At 39.0% G+C, this 25,675-nt stretch overlaps 1 protein-coding gene across 1 annotated transcript in view; it reads left to right on the top strand.

Moving 5' to 3' along the window:
• Positions 1–25,490, top strand: part of LOC147312026 (E3 SUMO-protein ligase ZBED1-like) — a 33,636-nt gene extending 8,146 nt beyond the window's left edge. The window contains exon 2 of the mRNA XM_086265677.1: positions 25,342–25,490. Coding sequence (XP_086121803.1) covers positions 25,342–25,490 — 149 coding nt within the window. The remainder of the gene's footprint in view (positions 1–25,341) is intronic.
• Positions 25,491–25,675: the final 185 nt, after the last annotated feature.

Genomic DNA, 25,675 nt, shown 5'->3' with positions numbered 1-25,675 from the left:
AGTTGTTATTCACCACAGAGAGATGCATTCTTTCTGTTGAATGCAAATTAAATATTTTCAAGACGCTTTAAAAGACTGGTAATTGGGGCCAGACTGCCTCATAAAGGCCTCTGTATGATTCAATAAAGTGCTGCAGATGATTTAACAACATCTGAATCCAAGTGATGTGTCCCTCACACAAATATTTATTGGGGGGCAGCACCTTGTAAAAGTGCATCCTTGGCCCTATTAAAACACTGCAGCGGTTCTAACTATCATGTATTGTACAAGGCAGAGTAGTGGAGAGTCGTACTTTGTTTGTTGTGTGCATATTGTCCAACTTAGATTTAATGAAGTGAGGTGACACAAATTTTATGAATCATCAGCTCCATCAAAATTAAGATGACACTACCCACTATTTGGTCACTCCTTTTCTCAGTTCAGCACATCAGCTGCCAGCACCTTGAAAGCCAAGGTCGCCCTTTAATAAAAACATAAAAATCTCTGCCATTACCCGGTTAAATGGTGCAGAAGATTTGGCTTTAACAGGACTACTTCCCCTCCAAGTGCTGCTGAATTAATTATAGGCAAAGTGGGAGGCACTTTTAAGTTAATCAGATCTTATCAAATGCCCATGTGTGGGTGAGACTGATGAAGGTCACTCATTCCAGTGACTAAGTGAACGATGGCTTAAAAGATATCGTTTTAATTAGCAAAATGTTAAAACTCATGTGAGTAATGTTATGCAGTGCATGCACATAAAGTATGTTTACAGCTAGCTTCTTAATTTACTTGTTGTGTCATTCCTTATGGTTGAGATATTTGTGTGAACAAATCTTGTCCTGTAATGAATATGCTTAAAGTAACTTACAGAGCAAGTAAGAAAAAAGAAAGTTATTTTTTTCTGATGGGTGTTGGAAACAGTAGCTAAAGGTGCTAGCTGTCTGCTAGGTGTCACCTCAGGCAATTCAAGTCCATCCATCCATCCATCTTCATCTGCTTTATCCGGGGACGGGTCACGGGGGCAGCAGCCTAAGCAGAGAAGCCCAGACCTCCCTTACCACCACGGCAGGCACCAACCACCCTGCGGCCGCAGCTCAATGCAGCAGCTTCGGCAATGGAGATGCTGAACATAGTCCATTCGGACTCAATGTCCCCAGTCTCCCTCGGAATGCTGTTGTAGCTCTGCCGGAGGTGTGCGTTCAAGATCTCGCGGACTGGGGCCTCTGCTAGACGGTACCAGCACACCTTCACTACACGTTTAGGTGCACCAGGTCTGTCCAGCGTCCTCCCCCACCACCTGATCCAACTCACCACCAGGTGGTGATCAGTTGACAGCTCAGCCCCTCTCTTTACCCGAGTGTCCAGAACATATGGTCGCAGGTCTGCTGATACGATTACAAAATCGATCATCGACCTGCGGCCTAGAGCGTCCTGGTGCCACGTGCAATTACGGACACTCTTATGTTCGAACAAGGTGTTCGTTATGGCCAAACTTTGATTTGCACAGAAGTCCAATAACAAAACACCGCTCGGGTTGAGATCAGGGAGGCCGTTCCTCCCAATCATGCCCGTCCAGGTCTCGCTGTCGTTACCCACGTGAGCATTGAAGTCTCCCAGTAGGACAACAGTCTCCAGGTGGAGCACCTTCCAGCACCCCACCCAGGGACTCTAAGAAGGCTGGGTACTCCGAACTGCCACTCGGCGCATAAGCGCAGATGACAGTCAGGGCCCGTTCCCCGATCCTAAGGCGCAGGGAACAAACCCTCTCATCCACCGAGAAGAACCCCAACGTACCAGCAGCAAGCCGAGGGGATATAAGAATACCCATCCCAGCTCGCCGCCTCTCACCAGGGGCAACTCCAGACTGAGACAGAGTCCAGCCCCTCTCCAGGAGACTGGTTCCAGAGTCGAAACTAATGCGTAGAGGTGAGCCCGACTATATCTAGCCTGCGGGAGGATGGGCCCATGTCCCCTTTTCCCCTTACCTGAGCAAGGTACCGTCCCTACACACTGCTCCCCGGGCACCCAGTGGCTGCCCACTGCTTCACTGAGTGAATGGGTTAAATGCAGAGAGGAATTTCCCCACGGGGATCAATAAAGTAAAGTATACATTATAGTACATTTGCACAATGACTGAAACTAGCCCACTGAATGAACAGTGGGCTGTGAGGTAAGTTCCTTGATCATTAATATGCACTGTTTATAAGTGTTTATTTGTACTGTTCATAAGGTTGGAAACCTGCAGTTAGCTGAGACTGAAGTCTTTTGGATGAGTGACGAAAAATTTATCCCACTGAAAAGGTCCAGATTTGATTGATTGATTGGTAATTTATTTCAACATGTGAACAATATACAAGTACATTTAGAAAAGAAATGAGAGAAAAAAAAATATACTATACAAATTACATACAAAAAAACATTCTGATTAATTTACATGTTGAAAGGGAGTGGGAAGAAGTATACACTTATTTAATCCCACCCCTGTCCCATAAATTATCAGTGAATATTTAGTCAGCTTCCTTACTGATATAATTTGTAATAAAAATAGTGAACAGATTTCTGATATACTATATACTATAATATCACATCATGAATTTTTTGTTTGTTTGTTTTTAAATAGAGACATTCACTTAATTTAAATATTTTCCTTTTCTTTATAGATCGAGAAGATCATATTTTTATAACTCTTTTTGAACAGTTTTATGTTTGGACATTGCTTTAATTCCATATTCAGTTTGTTCCATAGTTTCACTCCTTGAACAGAAACACAAAAGCCTTTTCTTGTAGTACGTACCTTCATTGTTTTGAAGTTACAAAAACCCCTTAAATTATAACTTCCTTCTTTCAAAAAAAACATACTCTGAATATTACCTGGCAGTTCTTTATTTTTTGCTTTGAATAGAATTTGTGCTGTTTGGAATTTCACTATATCGTCAATTTTCAATATTTCAGACTGCAAAAATAGTGAGTTTGTATGTTCCCTATAACCTGCATTGTGGATGATTCGAATTGCTTTCTTTTGAAGAGTAAAAAGTGAATGTAATGTGGTTTTATAGTTATTGCCCCAGACCTCTGCACAATAGCTTAAGTATGGTGAAACCAGTGAACAGTAGAGAATATGAAGTGATGTTCTGTCGAATACCTGTTTTGCCTTGTTTAGTACTGCAATGCTTCGTGATACTTTGGAATGAATATATCTTACGTGAGCTCTCCAGTTAAGTTTTTCATCTATTATTACCCCCAGAAATTTATTTTCACTGACTCTTTCAATATCAACACCATTTATTTGAATCTTTGCATTTGTATTTAAACTACTATTTCCAAATAACATAAGTTTAGATTTATTCAAATTTAATGATAATTTGTTTTTATCAAGCCAGAACTTCACTTTACTTATTTCATTAGTCATATCCTCCAATAAATTCTGCAGATCATCACCAGAGCAAAAAATGTTTGTATCGTCAGCAAAGAGAACCATTTTTAATACTTTGGACACTTTACAGATGTCGTTAATGTACAAGTTGAAGAATTTTGGACCCAAAACTGACCCTTGGGGTACACCACAAGCAATGTCCATACATAAGATGAACAGATACAACCTTTTGTGAGGAGTTCATGAAGGTTCCCAAGTCCTGCCATTGCAAAACAAACCCAAATCATCACCCCTCAGTTGGTATGAGATGCTTATACTGAGAAGTTGTGTTTGGTTTTCACAGGGCGCAGGGTCCTGTGCATTATGGCCACACATTTCCATCTTGGTCTTGCAAGTCAGAACAATGTTCTAGAAGTGTTTTGGCCCATTCAGATGCAACTTTAACTTTAACGTTTTCTTGTGGAAAGCCTTCCCATATAGCCATTCTTGTTCAGTCTTTTTGTAACTGTTCTGTCACAAGCTTCAACATTTAACATGTTAACTGAAGCCTGAAAAGTCTGAGATGTTGCACTTGGGTTTTTTGCAGTCTCTCCTAGCATTGGATGGTCTGACCTTGGGTGAATTTGTGGGACGTCCACTCCTGGGAAGATTGTGGCATTGCTTTAGCACGCCTGAATGCTCCAGAACATCAAACTGAAAGAACATCTGGTGTTATACTGCAGGTTACTCTTGGCGATGATCAGTTAATCAAATGATTGCAGAAATCTTTCACTATAACATGGCAGTTTATACTTGATAATCAAATTTCAGCTGGCATATAGAACACAAAAGTCTTGAATCTAGCATATCACCTGTAAATGAAATTCAACTATCCAGGCATGAGATGTGAACATGAAACCATATGGATTGACCTATAACTCATTATTTGGAATGTTATAGTGAATGAAATCCTTCATGGATCACTGCTAACAAATCGTGCTGCACCTCACTGGACTTCAGTTATATATATTTTTTTGCTGGTTGCAAAGTTTCTGTGGGAATTAAATTCTATAAATATATTTTTCTGTTTAGTTTAGTTTTGTAAAACATACATGTAACTGTTACAGATTAGGGACTGTATATCAGTGGGCTGACTTAAGGAAACTAAGATGGAACAGAAAAATTGAGCAGTTTGTCTTTTTTATCTCATATTTTAGTATCACAGTACAAAACATACACACAGGAGGACATTTGCTAACTTGTTACCACAGTAACCAATTATTCTTACATTGTTTGAAGGCCACACCTGACAGTTTCCACGACCTTTGACAAATTTCATTAACAGTACTTAAACTGTTCTCAGCAGTGGCATCCATGCTTATCACACAGACCTATGGTTTATATGCTTTCCTTTCTTAGCCACCTAACACAAGCTTAACCTCAATTATATGGTCTTCTGGTCGCATTAGATTTTGCCTGTGAACACAGTATGTTAGAAATAGACAGCTTTCCCTCCCATCTTTTCCTCTACCCAACTTTTGCAAACCAGGTCGCTTTTAATTTGCAAATTACTCCTTGTTGGAAAAAGTTGGAAAATCACACTCTTCCTCTTCATTGCTTTCTCTGATAATGGGACTGTATTTTCTGTCTTATGTCAGGTACAGTTTCCACAGTTAGTCCAGTTTTTCCACCTTCCACAATGACAGCTAAAGCAAAACAATGCAACCACAACATGTCCTCTCCTTGTTGTGGTTGCACAACTGAGCATTCATTACCTCATGTGATTTGTACTATGTGACAGACAGAATTGCACAACAAGAAAAGGAGTCATTATGTTATACCTGTGGTGCTGGGGAGACACTAGTTACACCGAATTGATAAATTATCTAAATGCTGTCATTTCTCCCGATTAATGCACCATTGTTACTAAATTTTCAGTCACAGGAAGCACTTTGCACCAGAGCTGGTTGGCAGTGCTTGAAGAGCTGATATATTGGAAACTTGATGGGCTTAGTCATAGTTCTGGAGTAGTTCTTCTCCGAGATGCGAAATATAACCTTTTTTTGAAAGAAAAATAACAACTCGTTTGAAATGAGCAGCTAAGCCAGGGCTGTCCAACTCCAGTCCTTGAGAGCTACTGCCCTGCAGCTTTTAGACGCATACTTGTTCCAACACACCTGTATCAAATCAAAGGCTTGTTATCAGGCCTTTGCCAAACTTGATGGTATGCTGAAGAAGTAATCCAATCATTTGATTCACCTGTGTTGGATGGGATGAGTCCCTTTGTTGTAGGGGGGGATCTAAAAGCTGCAGGACAGTAGCTCTTGAGGACTGGAGTTGAACATTGAACATTAGCTAAGCTAAGTAGTGTACATGCCTCACATTTTATTTTAACCATTTGACCAGTCATGCATCTCTGTGCAAATGTTTATGTTGCTACAGATTCCAAGACAACCCAAAGCACTTAAACTCACTCTGTAAGCTGTCTTTAAATCTACTGGCTGAGAATTATAGTTCTTATCAAATGGGCAACTCCAGGCCTCGGGGGCCAGTGTCCCTGCAGGTTTTAGATGTGTCCTTGAACCAACACAGCTGATTTAAATGGCTAAATTAGCTCCTCAACATGTCCTGAAGTTCTCCAGAGGCCTGGTAACGAACTAATCATGTGATTCAGGTGTGTTGACCCAAGGTGAGATCTAAAACCTGCAGGACACCCGCCCTCGGGGCCTGGAATTGCCCACCCCTGTGTTAGAGAGTGTAATGGCGCAAACATCATTGGAGCCACAAAGTCTTCTTGTGACAAACATGCAGAATAAATATGTGTGAGTAACAGCAAATGTAGGCAAGCTGTCACATATCAATTCCCCTTCTTCCCCCACCCCGAGGAAAAAAGGCATTAATGAGAAATGAAAGTGTTCCAGTCACATTACCCAAAAATATGCATGCTTCACCTTCTTAAAAAGGCACCCAGGGAAAAGGTCTAACTTTTCTTAATCACTAACACATATAACATTTATCTTTGAGAAGAAAATATGTAATTCATTGTTTAACCAGTGGATCAAGGACTGTTATATTTATATTCAATTTTATTGTGAGGAATTAATTTTATTCCACCAATCCAGCAATTCCTGGGTCTACAACATCTCACCTAACTTATTAATGTGTTTGTCTCACCTGCATGTCTCTGCTTTGCATTTGGCAAAATATTATGAACACTGTTTGATGTGATCAACTAACAGACAGTTTGTGGTAAGTTTACTACTGGTTAGCTTTCAAACCAGTAGTTTTTACTGAAACCAAAAGTTTGTGAGAAATTTGAAAGGAACACATTTATTAGCATTTGTAATCATGTCATTTCGAGAAACAGGCTAAATGGTTTGCACATGATTAATTTTGAATAAGAATTGCAAAATAGAATTATTTATTAAGCCTGAACAAAACACCATCTGTAAAAACCTAATTTTATTCAAACAGTTGTTTGTGTAAATTTGACAATACAGCAATAATGTAATACGCAAGTATGCATTAGTTAACTGATAGATAATGTCAACGCAGGTAAACATAATGATATACACCTTAGCTTCTGCTCAGAAAAACTCCAATTATTCTGGTTCCATCCATTTTTCTTTCACTGGTACTATTTAAAATTCTTCAATACATAATTCATTATTTCAGAGATATGTGATCAGGATATAAAGATGCTTAATCTGGTTGAGAAATCACCCATGCTGTGAGTGCATTATGCGGATGCTAATGCATTTAGCTAGAGACAAAAGCAATGTTAATGTAGCCGGAGTGAGCACGAAAGTCACAAAGAGTTCAGTGTTAACATTAAGAGACATTGCATGAATGAGTCATGATTTTGTCTAAATGCATTTGTGGCCATATGCCTTGTGTCTTGGAACATGTCACACAAACAAGAGGTAAACAACCGGGTTAGTTACTATGAAGCAAAGCTCAACTCTGACAACACAGTGGTGAAAAAAACACTAAAAATCATCATTAGCACATTCAGTCTCTCCCTTCATCATGCTTTAGGGTGTAAAATCAAGATTGATGGTGCGCAAGATTCAGGAGTAAGATGACACCCAATTCTACACTCCCTCATTGTCTAGGCGTCTTCTTATAAGCAGATAGCAAGCTGTGATATTCAAAGTGACACTCAATTAGGTGTGCACTGGGCAGGGGGACACAGATTGATTGAATGGCTTAGTCGCTGAATGCAGAAATAACTATGCTGAAATTGTCTCATGCTTTTCTCCACAAACCTTTGCTAGACATATAAGGTGAAATCGCTAGATGTGACATTACAAAATAAGTGTGTGTACGTGTGTGGTTCTTTTTGTTTCTTTTGTTATTCAGATTAAGAACATACTCAGCCAAAAGAAGAAAAAAAAATCACCCAAGGCAAGGACATCCATCATTTCATTCTGGTCAAGTGTTGAAAGAGGAAAGCAGCATAATGGATAAAGTAATGATGTTGTTACACAGCACTAATGCTCGCTTAGTAGTACTCAGCGGTGCTCTAAACTACCTGTTTATAATAGGTCTGTTACCGTAACACCTCCAGATGTTTCCATTTAAGTTATGAAAATGATCACAGGCCCAACATTTTGCCCTTGTGCAAGTCCATTTATACCAACATAAAGATAATGTGCACAGCTCAAATGGGAAAACATCTGCCAGGAGGACACATTCAGGAGCTGAGAGGCAGTGTGTTACCACATCAATCACCTCGGTCGATGAGTTTACTTAACCTCATTTTAGTAATTACTAGCTAATCTTGGGTTGACAATTAAAAACGGTAAGCAAAGTTGTGCCTGTTTAGCAAAGCACTACCCTATGCTTAACTCATTCACTGCCAGCCATTGGCAGTGAATGAGTTAAACCCATTGACTCATTCACTGCCATTGACGGCTATAGACGTCAATGGCAGTGAATGAGTTAATCTTCTCTTTAACATAATAATAAACAGGCACTGTAAACAGGTCTCATGCCACGTGTGTCACTTACATGTCATTTCCTCTTTTAGTTAGTTTTTTCCGGTTGGTTCAGATAGATACTGGCTACTTCTAGTTGGAACCTATGACTTGAACAAATAAACCTATGAAAATCTTGTCTTTAACCTAACTGAACAATAGGCGGCCTGCAATCAGGTGTCATGTCACACACTGCAGCTATATTTCAAATTATTTCTGTTTTTTTGTTGTTTTTCCCCTTTGACTATTTTTTATAAATTACTATATATATATATATATATATATATATATATATATATATATATATATATATATATATATATATATATATATATATATATATAAACACCCAGCACGCCCCTGCGGGCGGTTTATCCTTCAAGCTCGGGTCCTCTACCAGAGGCCTGGGAGCTTGAGGGTCCTGCGCAGTATCTTAGCTGTTCCCAGGACTGCGCTCTTCTGGACAGAGATCTCCGATGTTGTTCCCGGGATCTGCTGGAGCCACTCGCCTAGCTTGGGAGTCACCGCACCTAGTGCTCCGATTACCACGGGGACCACCGTTACCTTAACCCTCCACATCCTCTCGAGCTCTTCTCTGAGCCCTTGGTATTTCTCCAGCTTCTCGTGTTCCTTCTTCCTGATATTGCTGTCATTCGGAACCGCTACATCGATCACTACGGCCGTCTTCTTCTGTTTGTCTACCACCACTATGTCCGGTTGGTTAGCCACCACCATTTTGTCCGTCTGTATCTGGAAGTCCCACAGGATCTTAGCTCGGTCATTCTCCACCACCCTTGGGGGCATCTCCCATTTTGACCTCGGGACTTCCAGGTTATACTCGGCACAGATGTTCCTGTACACTATGCCGGCCACTTGGTTATGGCGTTCCATGTATGCCTTGCCTGCTAGCATCTTGCACCCTGCTGTTATATATATATATATATATATATATATATATATAAGTCTACATATATATATATATATATATAAGTCTACACATAGCAAATACAAAGTCTGGGTTTCAATACATTTGAACTTACAATATATCTATTGTCACCATTTCAGCTCTCTACCTAGCTGTCCCTCTGATGTACCCATTTATAATCCTGTCGATTCTCCTTGACTCCACCCCCCAGAAATCTTATCATCTTCAACTTATTTGTTCTAATATCTCTCCAAACTATACATCACCACCATCTTGTAAACACTTCTTTTCATTCTTGCTGCTATCCTTTTGTCACAAATCACCCCTGACACTCATCTCCAACCACTCCACCCTGCCTGCACTCTTTTCTGTGTGTAGTTTCTGTTGCTTTGGATCATCTCTTTCTCATTCACACGTGCATCCTGTCTTACTTCTAATGACTTTAATTCGTCTTCTCTCCAGAGCATACCTCCACCTGCTCCCTGCTCTCATGACAGAGGATATTGTCATCTTGTTTGAACATTTCCATTTCTATCCTTAGTCATTTTCTCCATTCCCAGTATTTCTATCTAGTATATATTGTGTATATACTAATAGAATATATACAGTATACTATATATACTATATCTATTCTCTGGTATATCTACTTTGTTCATCTTCCAGCCTGTCCCACTTTTTCTTTCCTAAGCTGTTCCTTTGAATTATTTCCTGTACTTCCTCATTCTATCACCAAATACCCTTGTCCTCTTTCCAGAGGATATACCAAGCAGTTTTTCTCTGTCCTCCCTGCAACCCAGAGCGTGTTTCAACTCCTCCCAGAAGCCTGCACAACATTCTTCCTTCTTCAGTTTCCACCATTCAATCCTCACTTTTGCCTTCACACATTCTTCTTGATTTCTAAAGTCATCCTAACGACCACCATCCGATGCTGCCTGGTTACATACTCCCCTGCATTCACCTTGCAGTCTCCTATCTCTGTCAGATTGCACCTTCTTCATAATCTAAAGTTCCCCCCCATGTGCACCTTCATCCACTCTTATATGTCACTCAATGCTCCTCCCTCTTTCTGAAATATGTGTTCACCACAGGCATTTCCACCCTTTTCACAAACTCCACTACCATCCCCGCTTCTCCATTTCTCTCCTTAACACCATACCTACCTACCACCTCCTCATCACCTCTGTTGCATATCTATTGAAGTCTGCTTCAATCACCCCTCTCTCCCCCCTGGGGACACTCTACCACTTGATCCAGAATCCTTCTTTCTCTTCTAATTGACATCCAACCTGTTGGGCATACGCTCTGACAACATTCAACATCACCCCATCGATTTCCAGCTTCAAGCTCATGATCCTGTCTGGCACTCTCTTCACCTCCACAACACTACTCCTACTCCATCTCTCTCCCCATCTATACAATGACAAAACCATTTGAACCCACCTCCATTGTTCCTGGCTTTACGTCCCTTGCACCTGGTATCCTGCATATATAACATATCTACCTAAAAAAAAGCAATTGCTACTTAATTTATATTTTTATTTAGTTTATTTTTATCGTCTTTTCTACTTTTTGTGTTCTGTTCCATAGACAGGACCAAAAAAACTGCATGTACCCACTATTATGTCATTCACGTGGTCATGAAGTTCCTGTGTTGAAGCCAGAAGACTGGTGGGGTACATAATGGACAAGCCGAGAGTCCACCGTGGGGCTAATGTATAATTTATGGCACCATGTTTGTTTGCATAGTATTTACCTACAGAGAACTTATGGAGAGTGCTTTGCAACCAGTGTAAATCTGCTCCTGTCAAATACACTGCTCCCATCTGACAACAGATGTTCTCTGTAAGAGGGACAGTACGCAGCTGCCCACGGACTGCCAACAGACTGCCACCACTGAACCATAATTTCCCTTTAACACAGACAGACCACCAAGCACCCTCACATCCATGCATTGGCTGATCTAGATTACCCAGGTAACCCAACAGAGGAACCAGCATGGAGGGAATGTGCAAACTTCACAGAGAAAGGCCGTAGTTGCCCAGGAGCTTTGAGCAAGAAACATTACTATGAGATGTCAGTACTGAACCTATAATTTTATTTTCAGTTTATATAGTTTAGGCATTTAATTGTACTTGAGACAAATACTAAATATTAAAAGGGATCAGGGATCATCACACTCCCATTATATAATACCAATAAAAGGTTAATGTACATTTGTAAATAACCATTTTCATGTAAGTTGGATCACAATGTTACGTGTTTCAGTATGCAGCACAGTCTTCTTCACGTCTACTTGATAAACACTGTAAAGCCAATTTGAGTTTTATCATATCTGTTTAATTCAGCTGAGGCTGTAGGCCTTAGATAAACTGTGAGGATTAAACTCAAGAGGGTGATGCATTATGCTTATCAATTTCAACCCAAAATTTATGGACTCTTTGAGTGAACATTTTTTTAAGGTCCACTGTGAATTCAAGTCCTCCTGGATTCCTTCAGCCAGCATTTGAAGGATTAATTTGCTCTCTCCATTAGACAGCAGCACTTGGCTGCCCAGGCCTCCAGAGGGAAACGATGAACATGGCCAGTGTTGTAATTGCTTTAATACTATCAACACAAAAACATGTTTCCGCCGATGTTCACGGTCACAAATTAAAATATGAGACTTAATTAATTGCTGTGATTCAGGTGTTATTTACTTGTTGCAGTGGGGTGTTGCTGCTGCTTGTCCTGTGTGAAATATAAAAATGAAACTAAAGCACTGAAAGAGCCTGGGGTGGCTACGCCACATGGGGTACCTAAATGAGATCCACTTGATAATGCCAGTTTTCTCCAAGAAAGTGGCACTTTGATAATATGAAATGCAGCGCCCTGAGGACACCTGTTAGACAATTATCTCAATTTTCAGCACCATTTATTAATGGCTGACAGTTTGTCAACCTCATTATGTCAATTTGCAGTTTATTTGTGCAAACTGTATGTGCTGCGATGTCCAGGTGCCAAGCTGCTTTTGGTCACCTGTTCTATTGCTTTGTTGTTGGGACAGTAATTAAGAAGGCCATTATTTCTGATTAGTGTTCCTTTTCATAATTAATGAATAGGCAGCTTTGTCCAGATGGCTATTTCATCACTAAGCCATTAGTCATCTTGTTAAGCTGGACCTTCAAAGTGAAGCAATAAGTTAAACATATTTCCTACAATAAAAGCACAACAGTCACATTGATTTTAAGCTTCAAGAACACAAGTTTTACTGCTTTAGGAGAGTCAGGAAAATACTTTTTTTTATTGTTATAATATATAACGAAAATGTTCTAGGTGCTTTCTGTTCCTTCAGTTTACAATCCCATAGAAATACAATAATGAGGACATAAATGAAAGTCATCCAATTCTTGTCTCTATTGGTTTTTATTTTTTGTACTTTTTTTGGCCCCCAGTTTGCTTCTCAGTCCTGCAGCCCGATCAAACGGTCCCAGAGGCCACACTTGACCTCAACTCTGTTAACCCTGACTAAGCTCAGTGGCAGTTAGTGTTTTATCACCTGAAGAGGGAACCAACTTTTCCTTCAATCCGCGCTAAAACTAATTAAAGTTGGGGCAGAGGAAGCATCTGGCGAGAAAGAGAGAGAGAGACGGAGCGAATGAGGTTGAGTGAGTGACGTCGGGAGAGGAGAGATTAACAAGTGCAGGCAGAGCACTGTCTCTCAGTCGCTAATCCTTAAAGTCACAGATACGCAGTAAGCTGGGGCCTTTGTCAGTTAAAGACTGCCTTCAGATCTACCCAACTCTTTGTCTGCTGCCGTGCATCCTCCTCCCCTTATACCCTCTACTATACCCTTACTCTTCATACTCCTTGAATCAGGGATAAACATGGGAGCACTCACTTTTCCAGGCGAGATGAAAGGCTGCTGCGGGTTGAAAGAAGCAGCTCATGCAGCAGAGATGGCTTGCCATAACACCAGATGGATAAAAGAGCATGGAGGAAGAGAAAAGCAGGAGGTGTATGAAGAGGCTCTATTTTTTCCCCACAGTGTTTACATGTCACAAAGTGACTTCAACAGATTTGTTTAGCACCTTATTAAAAAGTTCTACTGGAGCTTGGAGAAGTTGCAAAGTAGATTTTTTTAAAAATTTATTTACTTCATTTTCTTTTTTGGGAGGGTTAGTAACTAGTAAAGTGTGAATTTTTATGGACTCTCACATCATTACATACTGACATCAAAAAGGCTTTAAATACATTTTAATAGCTTAATATCCTTTAAGCAACTTTATGTATTCAGTTAAATTCAGTTAAAATGCTTTTTTAATATCTGAGACTGATGTAATTAAACTTTTTTAATTAGAGTTATTATTATGTTACCCAGTGTATAACATCTGGTCTTAAAAATTATGCTTTAATTTATTTAACCCTTCTTTACCGTAAACTTTTTTTAATTACTACTTCAAAAGATCAGCAAGATCACTGCTGTACTTTTGCAAAACTTCACAAATGTAGAAAATAAAAGAAAAAAATACATTCATAAGTTTGTTGCCTTTTGGTTTTAAAAAAAAACAAACCTATTAAACTCTTAGAAAAGTAAGTTTAAAAACAGCCCCGGATGATATCCAAACTTCTCGTTTCATGCTTAAAGTCTTGTGATATGCAACCAACCTCTTTATGCAGACTTTCACTGGTTGATGTCCTCACAACATGTTGTCCTTTTAATGTGTCAGATCCTGTTGTTCTGTCAGATACTGCTGGGATCAGTGATTTAACACACCAGTCGATGCACTATACGATGCAGGAAGATAATGTTTCATTTTTAAAGATCATAAACACTACATTAAGTAGAAGTAGAAGTTTTTAAAAAAAATAAATAAATAAAGTCAAATGATGTAAAAAAAATCATCCATTAGACCGTGGCTTTGGAGTGGCTACAAATGGAAGATACAATGGATACCTGAAGTATTAAATTGTTCTTAGGAGATTTCCTGATCAGTTGTCTGTCATCAATTGTCAGCATGTTAAAGGTATGAAAGCTTTTGCAAGTATCTTAAAACTGACCATGTAACATAAATATACATTTTGCTCAGCAACAAGCCAGTTCAGAAAAATCAGAGAGAGCTTGGTTGTCACAGACCAGCTGTCTTTTGATTGTAGGCTACTTGTTCGAATTTTAGATCTTTTATTTATGTAAGGGGTTAATGTTTAAGTAATTGAGAATAGCTCATTTTCAATCTGTGTCTGTCCAAGGCTGTGTCCAAATCATAACGACACACAGCCTTGGACACAGAGAGACACAGATTGAATATTTGATACTTTTGTTTCTAAACCTCTGACTCATGGATGGACAATGACAGTGTTCCAGCAATACAAACAAAAGCCAATTGGCTTGGCCTAGTCACTTAACCATATCAAAATGATGTGCTTTTTTAATGACTCAACCAGGTACATCAGCAGTAATTAGCATTTGAAGGTGAATCAGTCCATTGGGCTTTGGATGCTAAGGGTCAGTGCTAGTACAGGCAAGCCACAAAAGGAGGACCCTCATTAGGCAGCAGAGACAGGGTCCGTTTATATCCAGGTGGCTACTGGGCGGTTACTCAGAGCAACTTGGGTTTTTTTGTTTGTTTTTTTAAATAAGTCATACCATCTGTCAGAAGTGCTAGTGTCTTTATTGCATATTCTTTTCTACAATGGATTTCCTTATCATGGTCCCCTCCTAATGATCTTATCCACTTCACTGAATAAGATGCAATATTCATTTAATTGCATAATCGGCGTATGGGATTTGTTTGGGTAGCCAAAATGAATATACAGGGTGTCTGGGTGCACTGTGAGTTGATGAGACAATTATTGTGCTAGCATGCATAGCTAATTGTTTGCACAATGCCAGCCACTTGTAGAGATATTTGAAAATTTGCTCTGCCTGCTAGATTATAAATGTAGTGGTAACTTCCACCAGAGACCTTAGTGCAATAACGCAAACTCTAATATCAATAATATGACATGACTGTGAAAACAGAAACAGAAAACTTAGTAATTATTCAACCACATCACAAATCATCATCAAATCACCATCAGAAAACAACAGCTTTAACCACACAGTGGAAAGCGGTGGAGGAAAACATCCCAGCTGATATGTAGTGGTATACGGTATATGTAATTTCATTAAGTGTGGGAAAAGTGACATGTCAGGCTGGAGAAATTCTTCTATCATTATAAGTTAAGAGCCAATGATTTTTAAAAGCAAATTTATTATAGAAGTCATTTATTTTTACACTACAGCTGCACCTTATCATTTCTATTCAAATCTTTTGATTAATAACTATCTGAAGAGAAGGTATTTTTTTTTCAAGCAAAAGCAGAGCTTGTAACAGGATTAAATAACATTTTTTAATCTTCTCTATCCACACTGACATTATTTTTTACAAGTACGTTTTGGCTAATGTAACACACAATTTCACAACAGCAACTTTTAAAATGGTCAAACACTACAACAAGCGCTTAATACTCCTTTCGTAAAAGACTTGTAGCCACTTGGTAAACAGCATTACTGAAAAAAAAGAAGTACAACGGGTCTGGTAGTTTGACAGAATACAAATATTCTAACATTGTCTGACACCTACATAAAACATGTCAAGGCTGTTTGTTGGTGCATATTGCATCTCCAGTGGCAAACGTAGTCACCTTCAGCTCCCAGCCACACTGTAATCTTCCACATTAAATATTTATCTGTTGAATAATCTTTAACCAGAGCCCTGGGATCCATATTTCATCTCCAACAACATCAGCCTAATATTTCATTAAAACTATACAGTCAGTGCCTGAGTTGCAGGCACTTGAATTTTGGCTGAAAAAAGCCATTTATAAACTCGTATTAAAACATATTTGTTGAAATACATGTATGGTTTTCCTCACAAAATATTAATTACAGATTAATTACTGAGCATTCTATAGATTTACATACATATATTAAATGTTTTTTAAACCAGTTATTTCATCATTTCATTTCATGACTGTGCACATATCCACATTGCAGAATCATAATAGCAGAGTCACATAATCACATCATGGAAAATGTATGAGTGTCAGCGTCAGCCACATTTGGATAAGATAAAACTTTACTACAGAACGTCTTTGTCAGCTCCTTGAAGTTGAAACAGAGAGAAAATTCTCCGCAGTTAAACTTTCATTAGTTTTCTGTGTGTCTGATGTTAATCCCAAATAAACAGCATGCATCTATTTTGATATCATAGAAAAGAGGATTTAGAACTTGCCTGAGAACCATCACAAGTTTAAATTGGCATTAAAATAATCCAGCCATAGCTGTGTGAAAATAATGGCTACAGTGCAACCTATGAGCTACTTCAACATAATTTTGCCAGTTTATAAAGTGCAGTGAAATATCAACAAGAGAACTTACAGGGTGCAAAAGAGAACCAGTACTGGCATTTCTATAGCAGATTTATAGCCCGAGTGGCCACATAAAACACTTTTTTGTATGTAATAGGAGTGTGCATGACTAGTTAACCAGACATTTGATTCTCATGGTAGTTAGTGCCAGAAATTCGAGTCAGTTAAAAGTATATTTTTATTTTTGGAATATACAACAACAGTTACCAATTTAAAGAAGTGGTGACCATTGGTTAAAGGGGGATTCAGCAATTGGGGAACCATAAGCTCAATGACATGAAACCACTTATTTTCAGTCACTGAAAATAAGTAAAATAAAAACTTGTTTAGAATTTTTTCTATGTGTAGGCTGTGATCAGATGACTTGTGTTGGTACTTCAGTATAATTCAGCCAAGTGAATTAAAAAATATATAAGCAGCTGTTTGATGAGCTGTGTGGCTTATTTTCATAAAATTATAAACATACAATTAATATTCTTCAATTTGTTTTATAACACATTTGACAAAAGTATAATTCAGCAGCACATCATATATAGATCCAATATCCACTTTTAAAACTCTACATTAAATTAAGATATTACATGTCAGATTTAAATTTCCAGTTGATCAAATTTTACATGCTGAGCAGTCCTTACCTTTGAAAATAACCTCTTATTTTCCTTTCCCGTTCTATAGTATGTTGCGTCACTCCCCATCTGTCAGTGTGGCAGTTTAAAGTTTTCTTTCGCTTCCTGGGAGAGAAATGGTTTGTCACAAAATGTGTCTGCTATCTAAATGTCAATATAAGTACATATTTTGGCATATTTATCGAGCTGTTTGAAAAAGAAGAATTTGAAAATACCTGCCATTTTTTTAAAAAAAGGAAAAAAACTGCTCAAAAAGTCTGTGTTGCTAGACTGTGACCCAAACTTTATTTGCACCATCAACATATCACCTGCATAAAAACAAAAGATGATTTGCGTTCAGATTGTCAGTTGGCTGTGGGATGTTGTTATTATTATTGTTACTATTGAATAAGCATCGACGCCATACTGCAGCACATGAAAAATTAACTCACTTCCAGTATTACACAATTAATCTGCCTATCAGAGTTAGTTTCTCTCTAACTGATGGTGCTGGACTGCAGTTCTAAACAACAGCACATGTGCTGTTTAACAGTTTAACTCCTGGTTACAATGCCACCCTCAAAACACACACACACACACACACACACACACACACACACACACACACACACACACACACACACACACACACACACACACACACACTCTGTGAATAGAAGTTATAAACAAGTGAAGGAAAAAGCTATGTTAACTGGTGTTGTTCTGTAGTAATTAGCTATGTGTAAGCTTTGTCAGAATAAACTGGAATATAACCAATTGTCAAGGTGGGCCGAGGCCAGTATGTGAACACAAACGCAAATTCAGACAGTCACAGCAGGAATCGAGGTTAGCTAAACTTTTCTATTTCCTGCGTTTACTATTTGTAAACACAACCGAAAGCAATAATAATACGTGTCTCATGAAACTTGAACGAGGGTCTCTGAAACAGAGGGAGAGAGAGGTTAGGAGTGATACTTAGGAATGGAGATGGGAGGTGATGTAACAGATGGCCTTCATGGGTTACTTTACTAGCAGGTGGAGAGGCCTAGAGGGGAGGCAGAGTTAGCCAAGTGTGTCCAGACGGAACCTGAATGGCCCAGTAATCCGGGATTGTAGTGGCAGGAGGGTCGGCAGGTGAGGAGTCGAGAGTCCGTGAACATGAATCAGTGGTTTGAGATTCCAGGTGAATGAAAGGTACTGCAAAGGTTGAGTATGATGGATCCAAGAGGCTACTAGAATGCAAGGACAATGAGGTAAGTTAACAAGAACACAAAAAAATCACAAGAAGCAAAGTCCGCCTGTTACTAACGTGGGTTAGGAGACAAACTGGCGAAGAATAGTTGCAGGTGCTGGTCTTAAAATCTGCTGGCTGAATATCCCAGATCACAAGCAGGTGAGTGTGACAGATGCGTTGATGAGAGTTCTGGCCAGAGGTGGAACTCAGCAGAAGTGTGAAAAAACACAGCCACAAACCCAGTCCATGACACAAACTCTGCAAACTAGTCTGACATAGTGAATGTTTGCAAAGTTACAGTATACACCATGCAAAATGCTGTACCTTTGACTTCACAGCATGAATTCATTAACAAGGAGCCCAATTCTAAAATACTAACAAAGTATGTGTTTGGTCGAGGAGTTTTCTCTCATTTAAAAAGCTAGCAATTTACTTGGCAGAAATGTACACTGCAATACACAGTCTAAATGCATGCTTATCGACATATCTGGAGGAATTTTATATTCTACATGTTCCTCAAAAAACTACTACTGACTACTACTGACCTACTGACTTTTCAGTGAGTGGACATGCCACTCGACCTATTGAGCCGTCATTGAGTTACCAGCAGTTTATCTTTTGCTCTTGCCCTATTGGTTCTGTAGTATTGGTAAGCCTGTATGTTGGACTAACATGCTTTCAGTTGATTGCAAAAAGCTCTTTTCTTACAGCTTTAAATAAACAACAAACATATACCTTCATTTTGAAGGTAGCAGAAGTGAGTGTGAAATATTACCAACGTGCTGGATGCAATTTTCTTACTAATGTTGAAATCCTCTCATCTCCCTGGGATCCTATAAAGTCTTTTGTTGTTGGCTTTTTATTTGTTCAGGTATGTAACAGTTCCCCACACGGTCCGATTGATGAGGGCTTCTTTTTTGAAGGAAAGCTCATTTTAGCTCAACTCTGTAGACCATTATAATCACTCAGTCACACAAACTGCAAGGTGGTTGTGAAGACCTTGGAGTAAATAGTGATTATTAGAAAGGTCTGATAACAACAGGAATGTGTGTTACTTCCAAAATGTTCAGCAACCGGCTTAAAAGAAAATAGAGACAGGAGTGTGCCGTCCTTCATTATCATTAGTAGCAGTGTCTGAGTGCTGCGGATTGTCCAGTGGTGCATATAATAGAGGCTGTCAGTACACTCAGACTTGCATCTAAGAGTGACTGAATAGCTTAGCAAGACTTTGGTTTTATAGCAGAGATGTTGCAGGCTGGTGGATCCTGTTAAATATGCACCGTACTGTCCATCGGACAGTACGGTGTCAGGCTGTGAGCTCAACTGGGCCATTTGTTAAATCTTCGAACAGAAGGTCAAAACGGTTGAAAAACAGCAGATGTGGTGGTGCGTGATTCTGACATCTTTTAGTTTTGGACTATGCATACACACATGCAGGCATATACAAATGCTTTGGATAGGGGTAGCTGTAACATCAGTTGCACATGTACATATATACATAGAATTTAATATAACCTGTGGTATTCTTGTCCTTTGAAACTGGGTGAAGTTTTAATATTTCTCAATTAAAAATGACATGAAATGTCTATATTAGCGTTTTGCTTTATACGGTGAAACACCACTGTAGCTGACATGCATCTGAAATTAATAGAGCCTGTTCAACAATGGTGTAGCTTCTTAAACTGTTTTGCACGTGGGACATTTTCAACTCAACAGTTCAAAATACCACACAAGTTTTCATTTATATCTTTCTCCTTGTAGCAAACGTCCCAAGGCCAAGAACATCTCTACTAACAAATACCGAGTTGTGATAACACAAAACATTCAACCAAATATTTAACCTTAAATCATTTAATCAAAAGTATGAAAGATATTTCCTAGAAATATTGAATGTTAGCTGCTTTACTCTTCTGGCGTCAGAGGCAATAAAGTCAGACCCTCAGTATTCGTTGCATTTTTTCTTTTCTGGAAGTGATACAAGGCGAGAGAACTGAAATACATAAAAGATGATAGTAAGTCTAAAAAGTTTTGGTACAGTGCTCTCTGTGCCAGTTATAACCTAGACTAAATGAATTTAAATAACTCCAAAAATTAACCCATATTCTTGGGAACACAAATTCAACTGCAGGCGACGCCAGCATTCTGTGGGAGACCAAAAATATTCAAATGAGATTTTTGGTTCAGCACCCACTTTCAGGCTAATTTCAGCTGTTGGTGTCTTCTACAGTCATTGGTTGTCAGCAGTTTCCAACAACCACTCCGCAACCAGTTGGGGAACACACATTTTTCCCAAGTCACCTTTTTTTTTTTTCAGCTGTTCCCTGCTCGCAAAAGTGTCACCACAGTGGCTGGATCTGCACGTCTGATTTGGCACAGATTTGAATGCTGGATTCCCTTCCTGATGCAACCTAATGCAACCAGACACACTAATTTCTTTACTTCCAATCATGATAATATGCCATCTCTCCTTCAGAAATGGAGTGGAAAGGCTAATCCCTAAAGCATCAATACCACCAATAACAAAGAATTCTTTTGACTTTCAGACTGCACAGTAAATGGCTCAGGTCTGACTACAGGTAATGGCATCACTTGATTAGCCCAAAGGTATTGGTACTCTGTGGACAGCTCTCATTGACTTTGAGTATTGTCCAGCTTTTAATCTTAGCTTTGATCTGTTTCTTTGAAGATAAATTAATGCAGCACATATGTTTTTCTGTCCATACTAAAACTACTCAAGCTTTGAGGGATGATAACCTGCAATCTTCTTTGTTTTGAAATAACATTAAAAAGGTCATGAAAGGAAAAAAGAACAAAAGCCTTTTAACCAAGGGGGGAAAGGAAGAGTAGCTGAAACGAGGGAAATCAGTCCCATCTTAAAAGAGCTAAAATGTTTGATGTAAAAGTAAATTACACTATGAATCAAATTCAAAAAGCAGAACAGGAGACTGATATTTCTCCCAGAGCACTTTAATTTGTGGGATAAGGTTAGATAATAATTAAATGCAATGCAACTGCAATTTGGGGCCTTGGCTAAAGTCACTCCAAATCAGAGCTTTCTTTTGAAGTAAAGCAAAGCTAAAACCTTACTTCAAATTATGTTTCAGAGTTATGTGTAATCTCTTCCTGAAAAATTGGGTATGAGAGTTAAATGCAGCAAGATTTCACATGGATAAGAGGTGAGCTATGAGATTAGGTGGAAACTGACTGGATAACAAGCTGTCAGCGCTGCCTAAAACGAATCGCAGATGAACTCAGGATAAATGGCCAAGCACATCCGATGTTTCGGCTCGCAAATGACTGAAAACACCTCATTAAAAGATTCTCAGAATTTCCAACTGTGTGAGTGCAGATGGGCAAAATTATCCCGCGCTTGCTCCCTTTCACACGTAGCCACACAAATGCATGCACACATTATTTATTTATTTATTATTATTTTTATAATTTGCTGATGCACAATTATAATAGGTGGGTGAGATACAAAGGAGCCCTATTATTATGTTACTGGAGTGTTGCTGAATTTCTTCTGCCTGTGCTTTATCTTTTACTTTTTCATTAAAGAGGACCAGCATTACAGCAGTGTTCTGGATTTTTGCCATTTAAATTGTAATAACATTAACCCGACTAGGAGGTGTATATTGTGATTACATGAAAGCACCTTATCTAATTCCCCTTCTTGTTATGTAGAATTTGTCATGTTTTGGCTGTGTGGCAGGCAGGAGAGGACCCAAACGCAAACTCACGGGGACAGAACTTGAACTCAAAAGCACAGCTTTAATTGCTGGAAAAATAGAACACAGGCAATACAAAACTAAACTGGGAAAGCTAATCATAAAGTATACCAGGAGACACGGGGAGAATCACACACAGCATGGGGGAGACTACAACACTGACAAAGAGAAACACAGGGCTTAAATACACAGAGGGATAACGAGGGAATGAGACACAGAAGGAGAGCACAGCTGGGAGTAATCAGGCTGGACGAGACAAGGGAAGCAAAACTAGAAACACTCACATGAGACATGGACCTTCAAAGTAAAACAGGAAACACACTGACTGAATCCTAAACATGCAAACTTAACAGCAACTGGGGAGACAGAACACAGGAACCTGAAACATGGTACAAAAACGTCACAGTGGACATAACATGGAACACAGGGAAGCTATATGACAAAGCCAAAGAACTAAACCTAAGATAACCATAACAGACCTAGGGAAACAAGAAACAGTACAACAAAGGACTCAAAACATAAACCATAATATAAAAACACAAGATCTCTTCAAAATAAAATAGGAAACATAATGAGACGCAGACATGACAACCAGAACTTGACAACGTAAGACACAGACATGAAACACATGAAGAGCAGGGGAGACTTAACATGGGTTGGAAACACGAGGGGGAACTAATAAGCAAATGAACATAGGAGACCTAATGAGCTTAAACATACTATAAACATCAAAATGAACTAAAACTCAAAACACTGGGTCATAAGACCCAGAATAGTGACAGAAGTCTTCTTTTTGAAAACATCTTTTCTAGCTGTTTTTTAAGACGTCAACAAGGAAACAAACAAATGAACAAAAATAATTGTTGTTTTAATTATTTTAATACAGCTTTTGTTTAGTTTTTTCTTTCTTTGTAGGTCTGGAGCACTGTCACTATGTAGTAGACTGATTGCATTTTAGATACTCTGCTGTAAAGCTTGAAGCCAACTTAGTTCATGTGATCTTGATAAAACACTACAATATTCAATTTAAAGAAACACTGCAAAGAAACTGTCTGTAATAGTCACAGGACACTACTATCTTCAATGTTTTAGAGAATTTTTTCCCCTGTCCTGTTCGACTGTAGAAATCAGAGTTGTCGACTAAAGGCCAAGAAATGCCAATTGGCTTTCACAAATGGAGCATTATAGCATTTGTTATAAAGGCCTACTTGATAGTCATGTTTTATTAGATAGTTTCTAGGATTATTTTATTTTGGATAATGACAGTGATAAGGGACAAGACTGGGGATGGGAAAAATGAAAAAAGTAAAGTGGAGAAGGAGAGGGATAGAGAGAGAAAGGGACAGCAACAACCAACACATGCATAAATAACAGTGACAATGTTACTGAACAGTACACGGTACTAATAATACCCGATATTTGTGGAAGCAGCAGCAGCCCAAGATAATGTGTCTATGAGTACCTGTGTGTGTGAGCACGCTTGTGATTATAAGGTTTCTCCATGTCAGTGTCTAATAGTGGGTGCATGCATTTCCTCATGCACATATACAAAAAACACTTGCCCAGAACCTCATCAGACGGCCAGCTCGTCCTCTTCCTCATCATCATCTTTATTTATAAAGCACTTTAAAACAACCACAGCTGATGCAAAGTGCTGTACATTGGAACAAAATATTAAAATTACGTAAGCCTCCACCCAGCACATGAGGGCACAGAAAAGGAGGACCTCCCCTGCACCTCAGTGATGCACCTGCATCCATTCATGTGAATGATGGAGCAGGAGGAGGCAAGTACTTAGGGATCGGGAGGAAAGGTAGATTCCTGGCTGCAGGATGGTCTCCTCAAAAGCAGAGAGCACCTGCAAAAGATGGTAAAAACCTCCTTGCCAGCAAAAGGGGGCCCCTGGTTTGACCAGTGCTCAGAAAGCTTCCCAGGCCCATGGTCTCAGTGCATGCACCAACTCACAGCCCTGGCAATACACCAGTCAAGGACCAAGCCCCCTAGGCCCAGCCAGAAACCCAGCACCCGAGAACCTCATCCTCAAGCCTTCCCGCTAACCTTCCTCTAGTCTCAAAAAGAGGAATTTTAAGATTTTTCTTTATACCAGGAAAAAAAATACTTAAAAAAATGCATTCTGAAATAATGATATTGGTAGTTCAGTATAAAAGGATACAAATTGTAAGTTGAAAGCATTCCATTTTCATAGTTTTCAGTAGAATAGCAGTTAGGAAAAAAGTTAAAAAAATGTGCTTGACCTTTTCATGACCAATCAATGCTACCCTGCAAACAATTATTATTTGCAGGGTAGTTATGAAAGTTATTTCAAAGTTATTTTAAAAAAAAAATTCATTTTTGAAGCAGGTTTTTAAAGAAGGTCGCTCTATTTGATGTGGTCTAAATATTTTAGGGGTGTGTGAAGAGGTCCTTTTGTGGGGCTTTTCAAGCGCACTAATTTAATCTCAGGGTTTTTCCTGAGGTGTGTTTTGTTTCTGTATTAGAAATCCTTGAGGACCCAGCAAGGCTTTTCTTGTCTACTTTCAGACAAGACCACAAGACCACACCGAGCACCTTTATGTGGATGTTTACTTTGCATAGAAGAGGGATTAAAAAAATGTCTCTGACAACGCATAAGCCATTACCATCATAGTTTAACCAACCAGCTGTGATTCACTGGAATTCTACTGACTCCATGTCTCTATGGTTTTGATGAATTACTGATCTATCAGCAGATTGTATAGATTAATAGGGTAAAACTCTAATGTAAACAATGAAAACACATTGATGTTAATGTCTACAAGACTTTCAGTGGACATATCGGTCAGTTATTCTGAAGCGATTTATATGCCAATTTCTAACTGTATTTTTATTCTTAGACTCTACTACAATAGCTATTTGTAGTGTACTATTTTTCATAGATCAGAATATTAACGAAGCTTGTGCTTATGTCTGTAATTACACATCTGTCTGCTTTCCAGGTGTTTGGTGACTAATCTAAGCTTCTCATCACTTCCACTTTCTCATGGTGTCAAGCCCACTGAGACACCACTGGTCTACTCCAATCATCTTTCTGCCCGCCTTTTTCAGGCCAATCAGATTCCATTCAACATACTTTAAATCTCACTGCTCATCTGTTATTCTCCCTTGTAGACACCTTCGTCCGAACCACCTCCTCCCAGCCCCGGCTCTTCCTTGTTAATCATGCTCCATCCAAGCCTCCATCTCCACCACCAGCATCGAGAGTCAAGGGGTCCTTTCCTAGTCCTTATCTCTGCTGGAATTCCATCTCCTCCTTCTAGTGATAGGCCATTGGAGTCTAATCGCCAAATGCCTTAATTGAATTCTGTATATCAACAAATCATGTTCCTTCTAATGATCTCACCTTATTGAACTTATTTATCTTATACTCGACATTGGTGCTCCATCAATACAGACTTAAGTCCTGTTCCCCTCCATAATTTTCTTATGATTGGGTGCCTCACAC

This window comes from Aulonocara sp. 'chitande type north' Nkhata Bay, linkage group LG16 (assembly GCF_057382095.1).
Source record: "Aulonocara sp. 'chitande type north' Nkhata Bay isolate Kocher_YH1m ecotype deep benthic linkage group LG16, A_spYH_male_GT1.1, whole genome shotgun sequence".
NCBI classification, from domain to species: domain Eukaryota; kingdom Metazoa; phylum Chordata; class Actinopteri; order Cichliformes; family Cichlidae; genus Aulonocara; species Aulonocara sp. 'chitande type north' Nkhata Bay.
The sequence above is the reverse complement of the archived record's forward strand: the minus strand, read 5'-3'. Positions and strand labels throughout refer to the sequence as shown.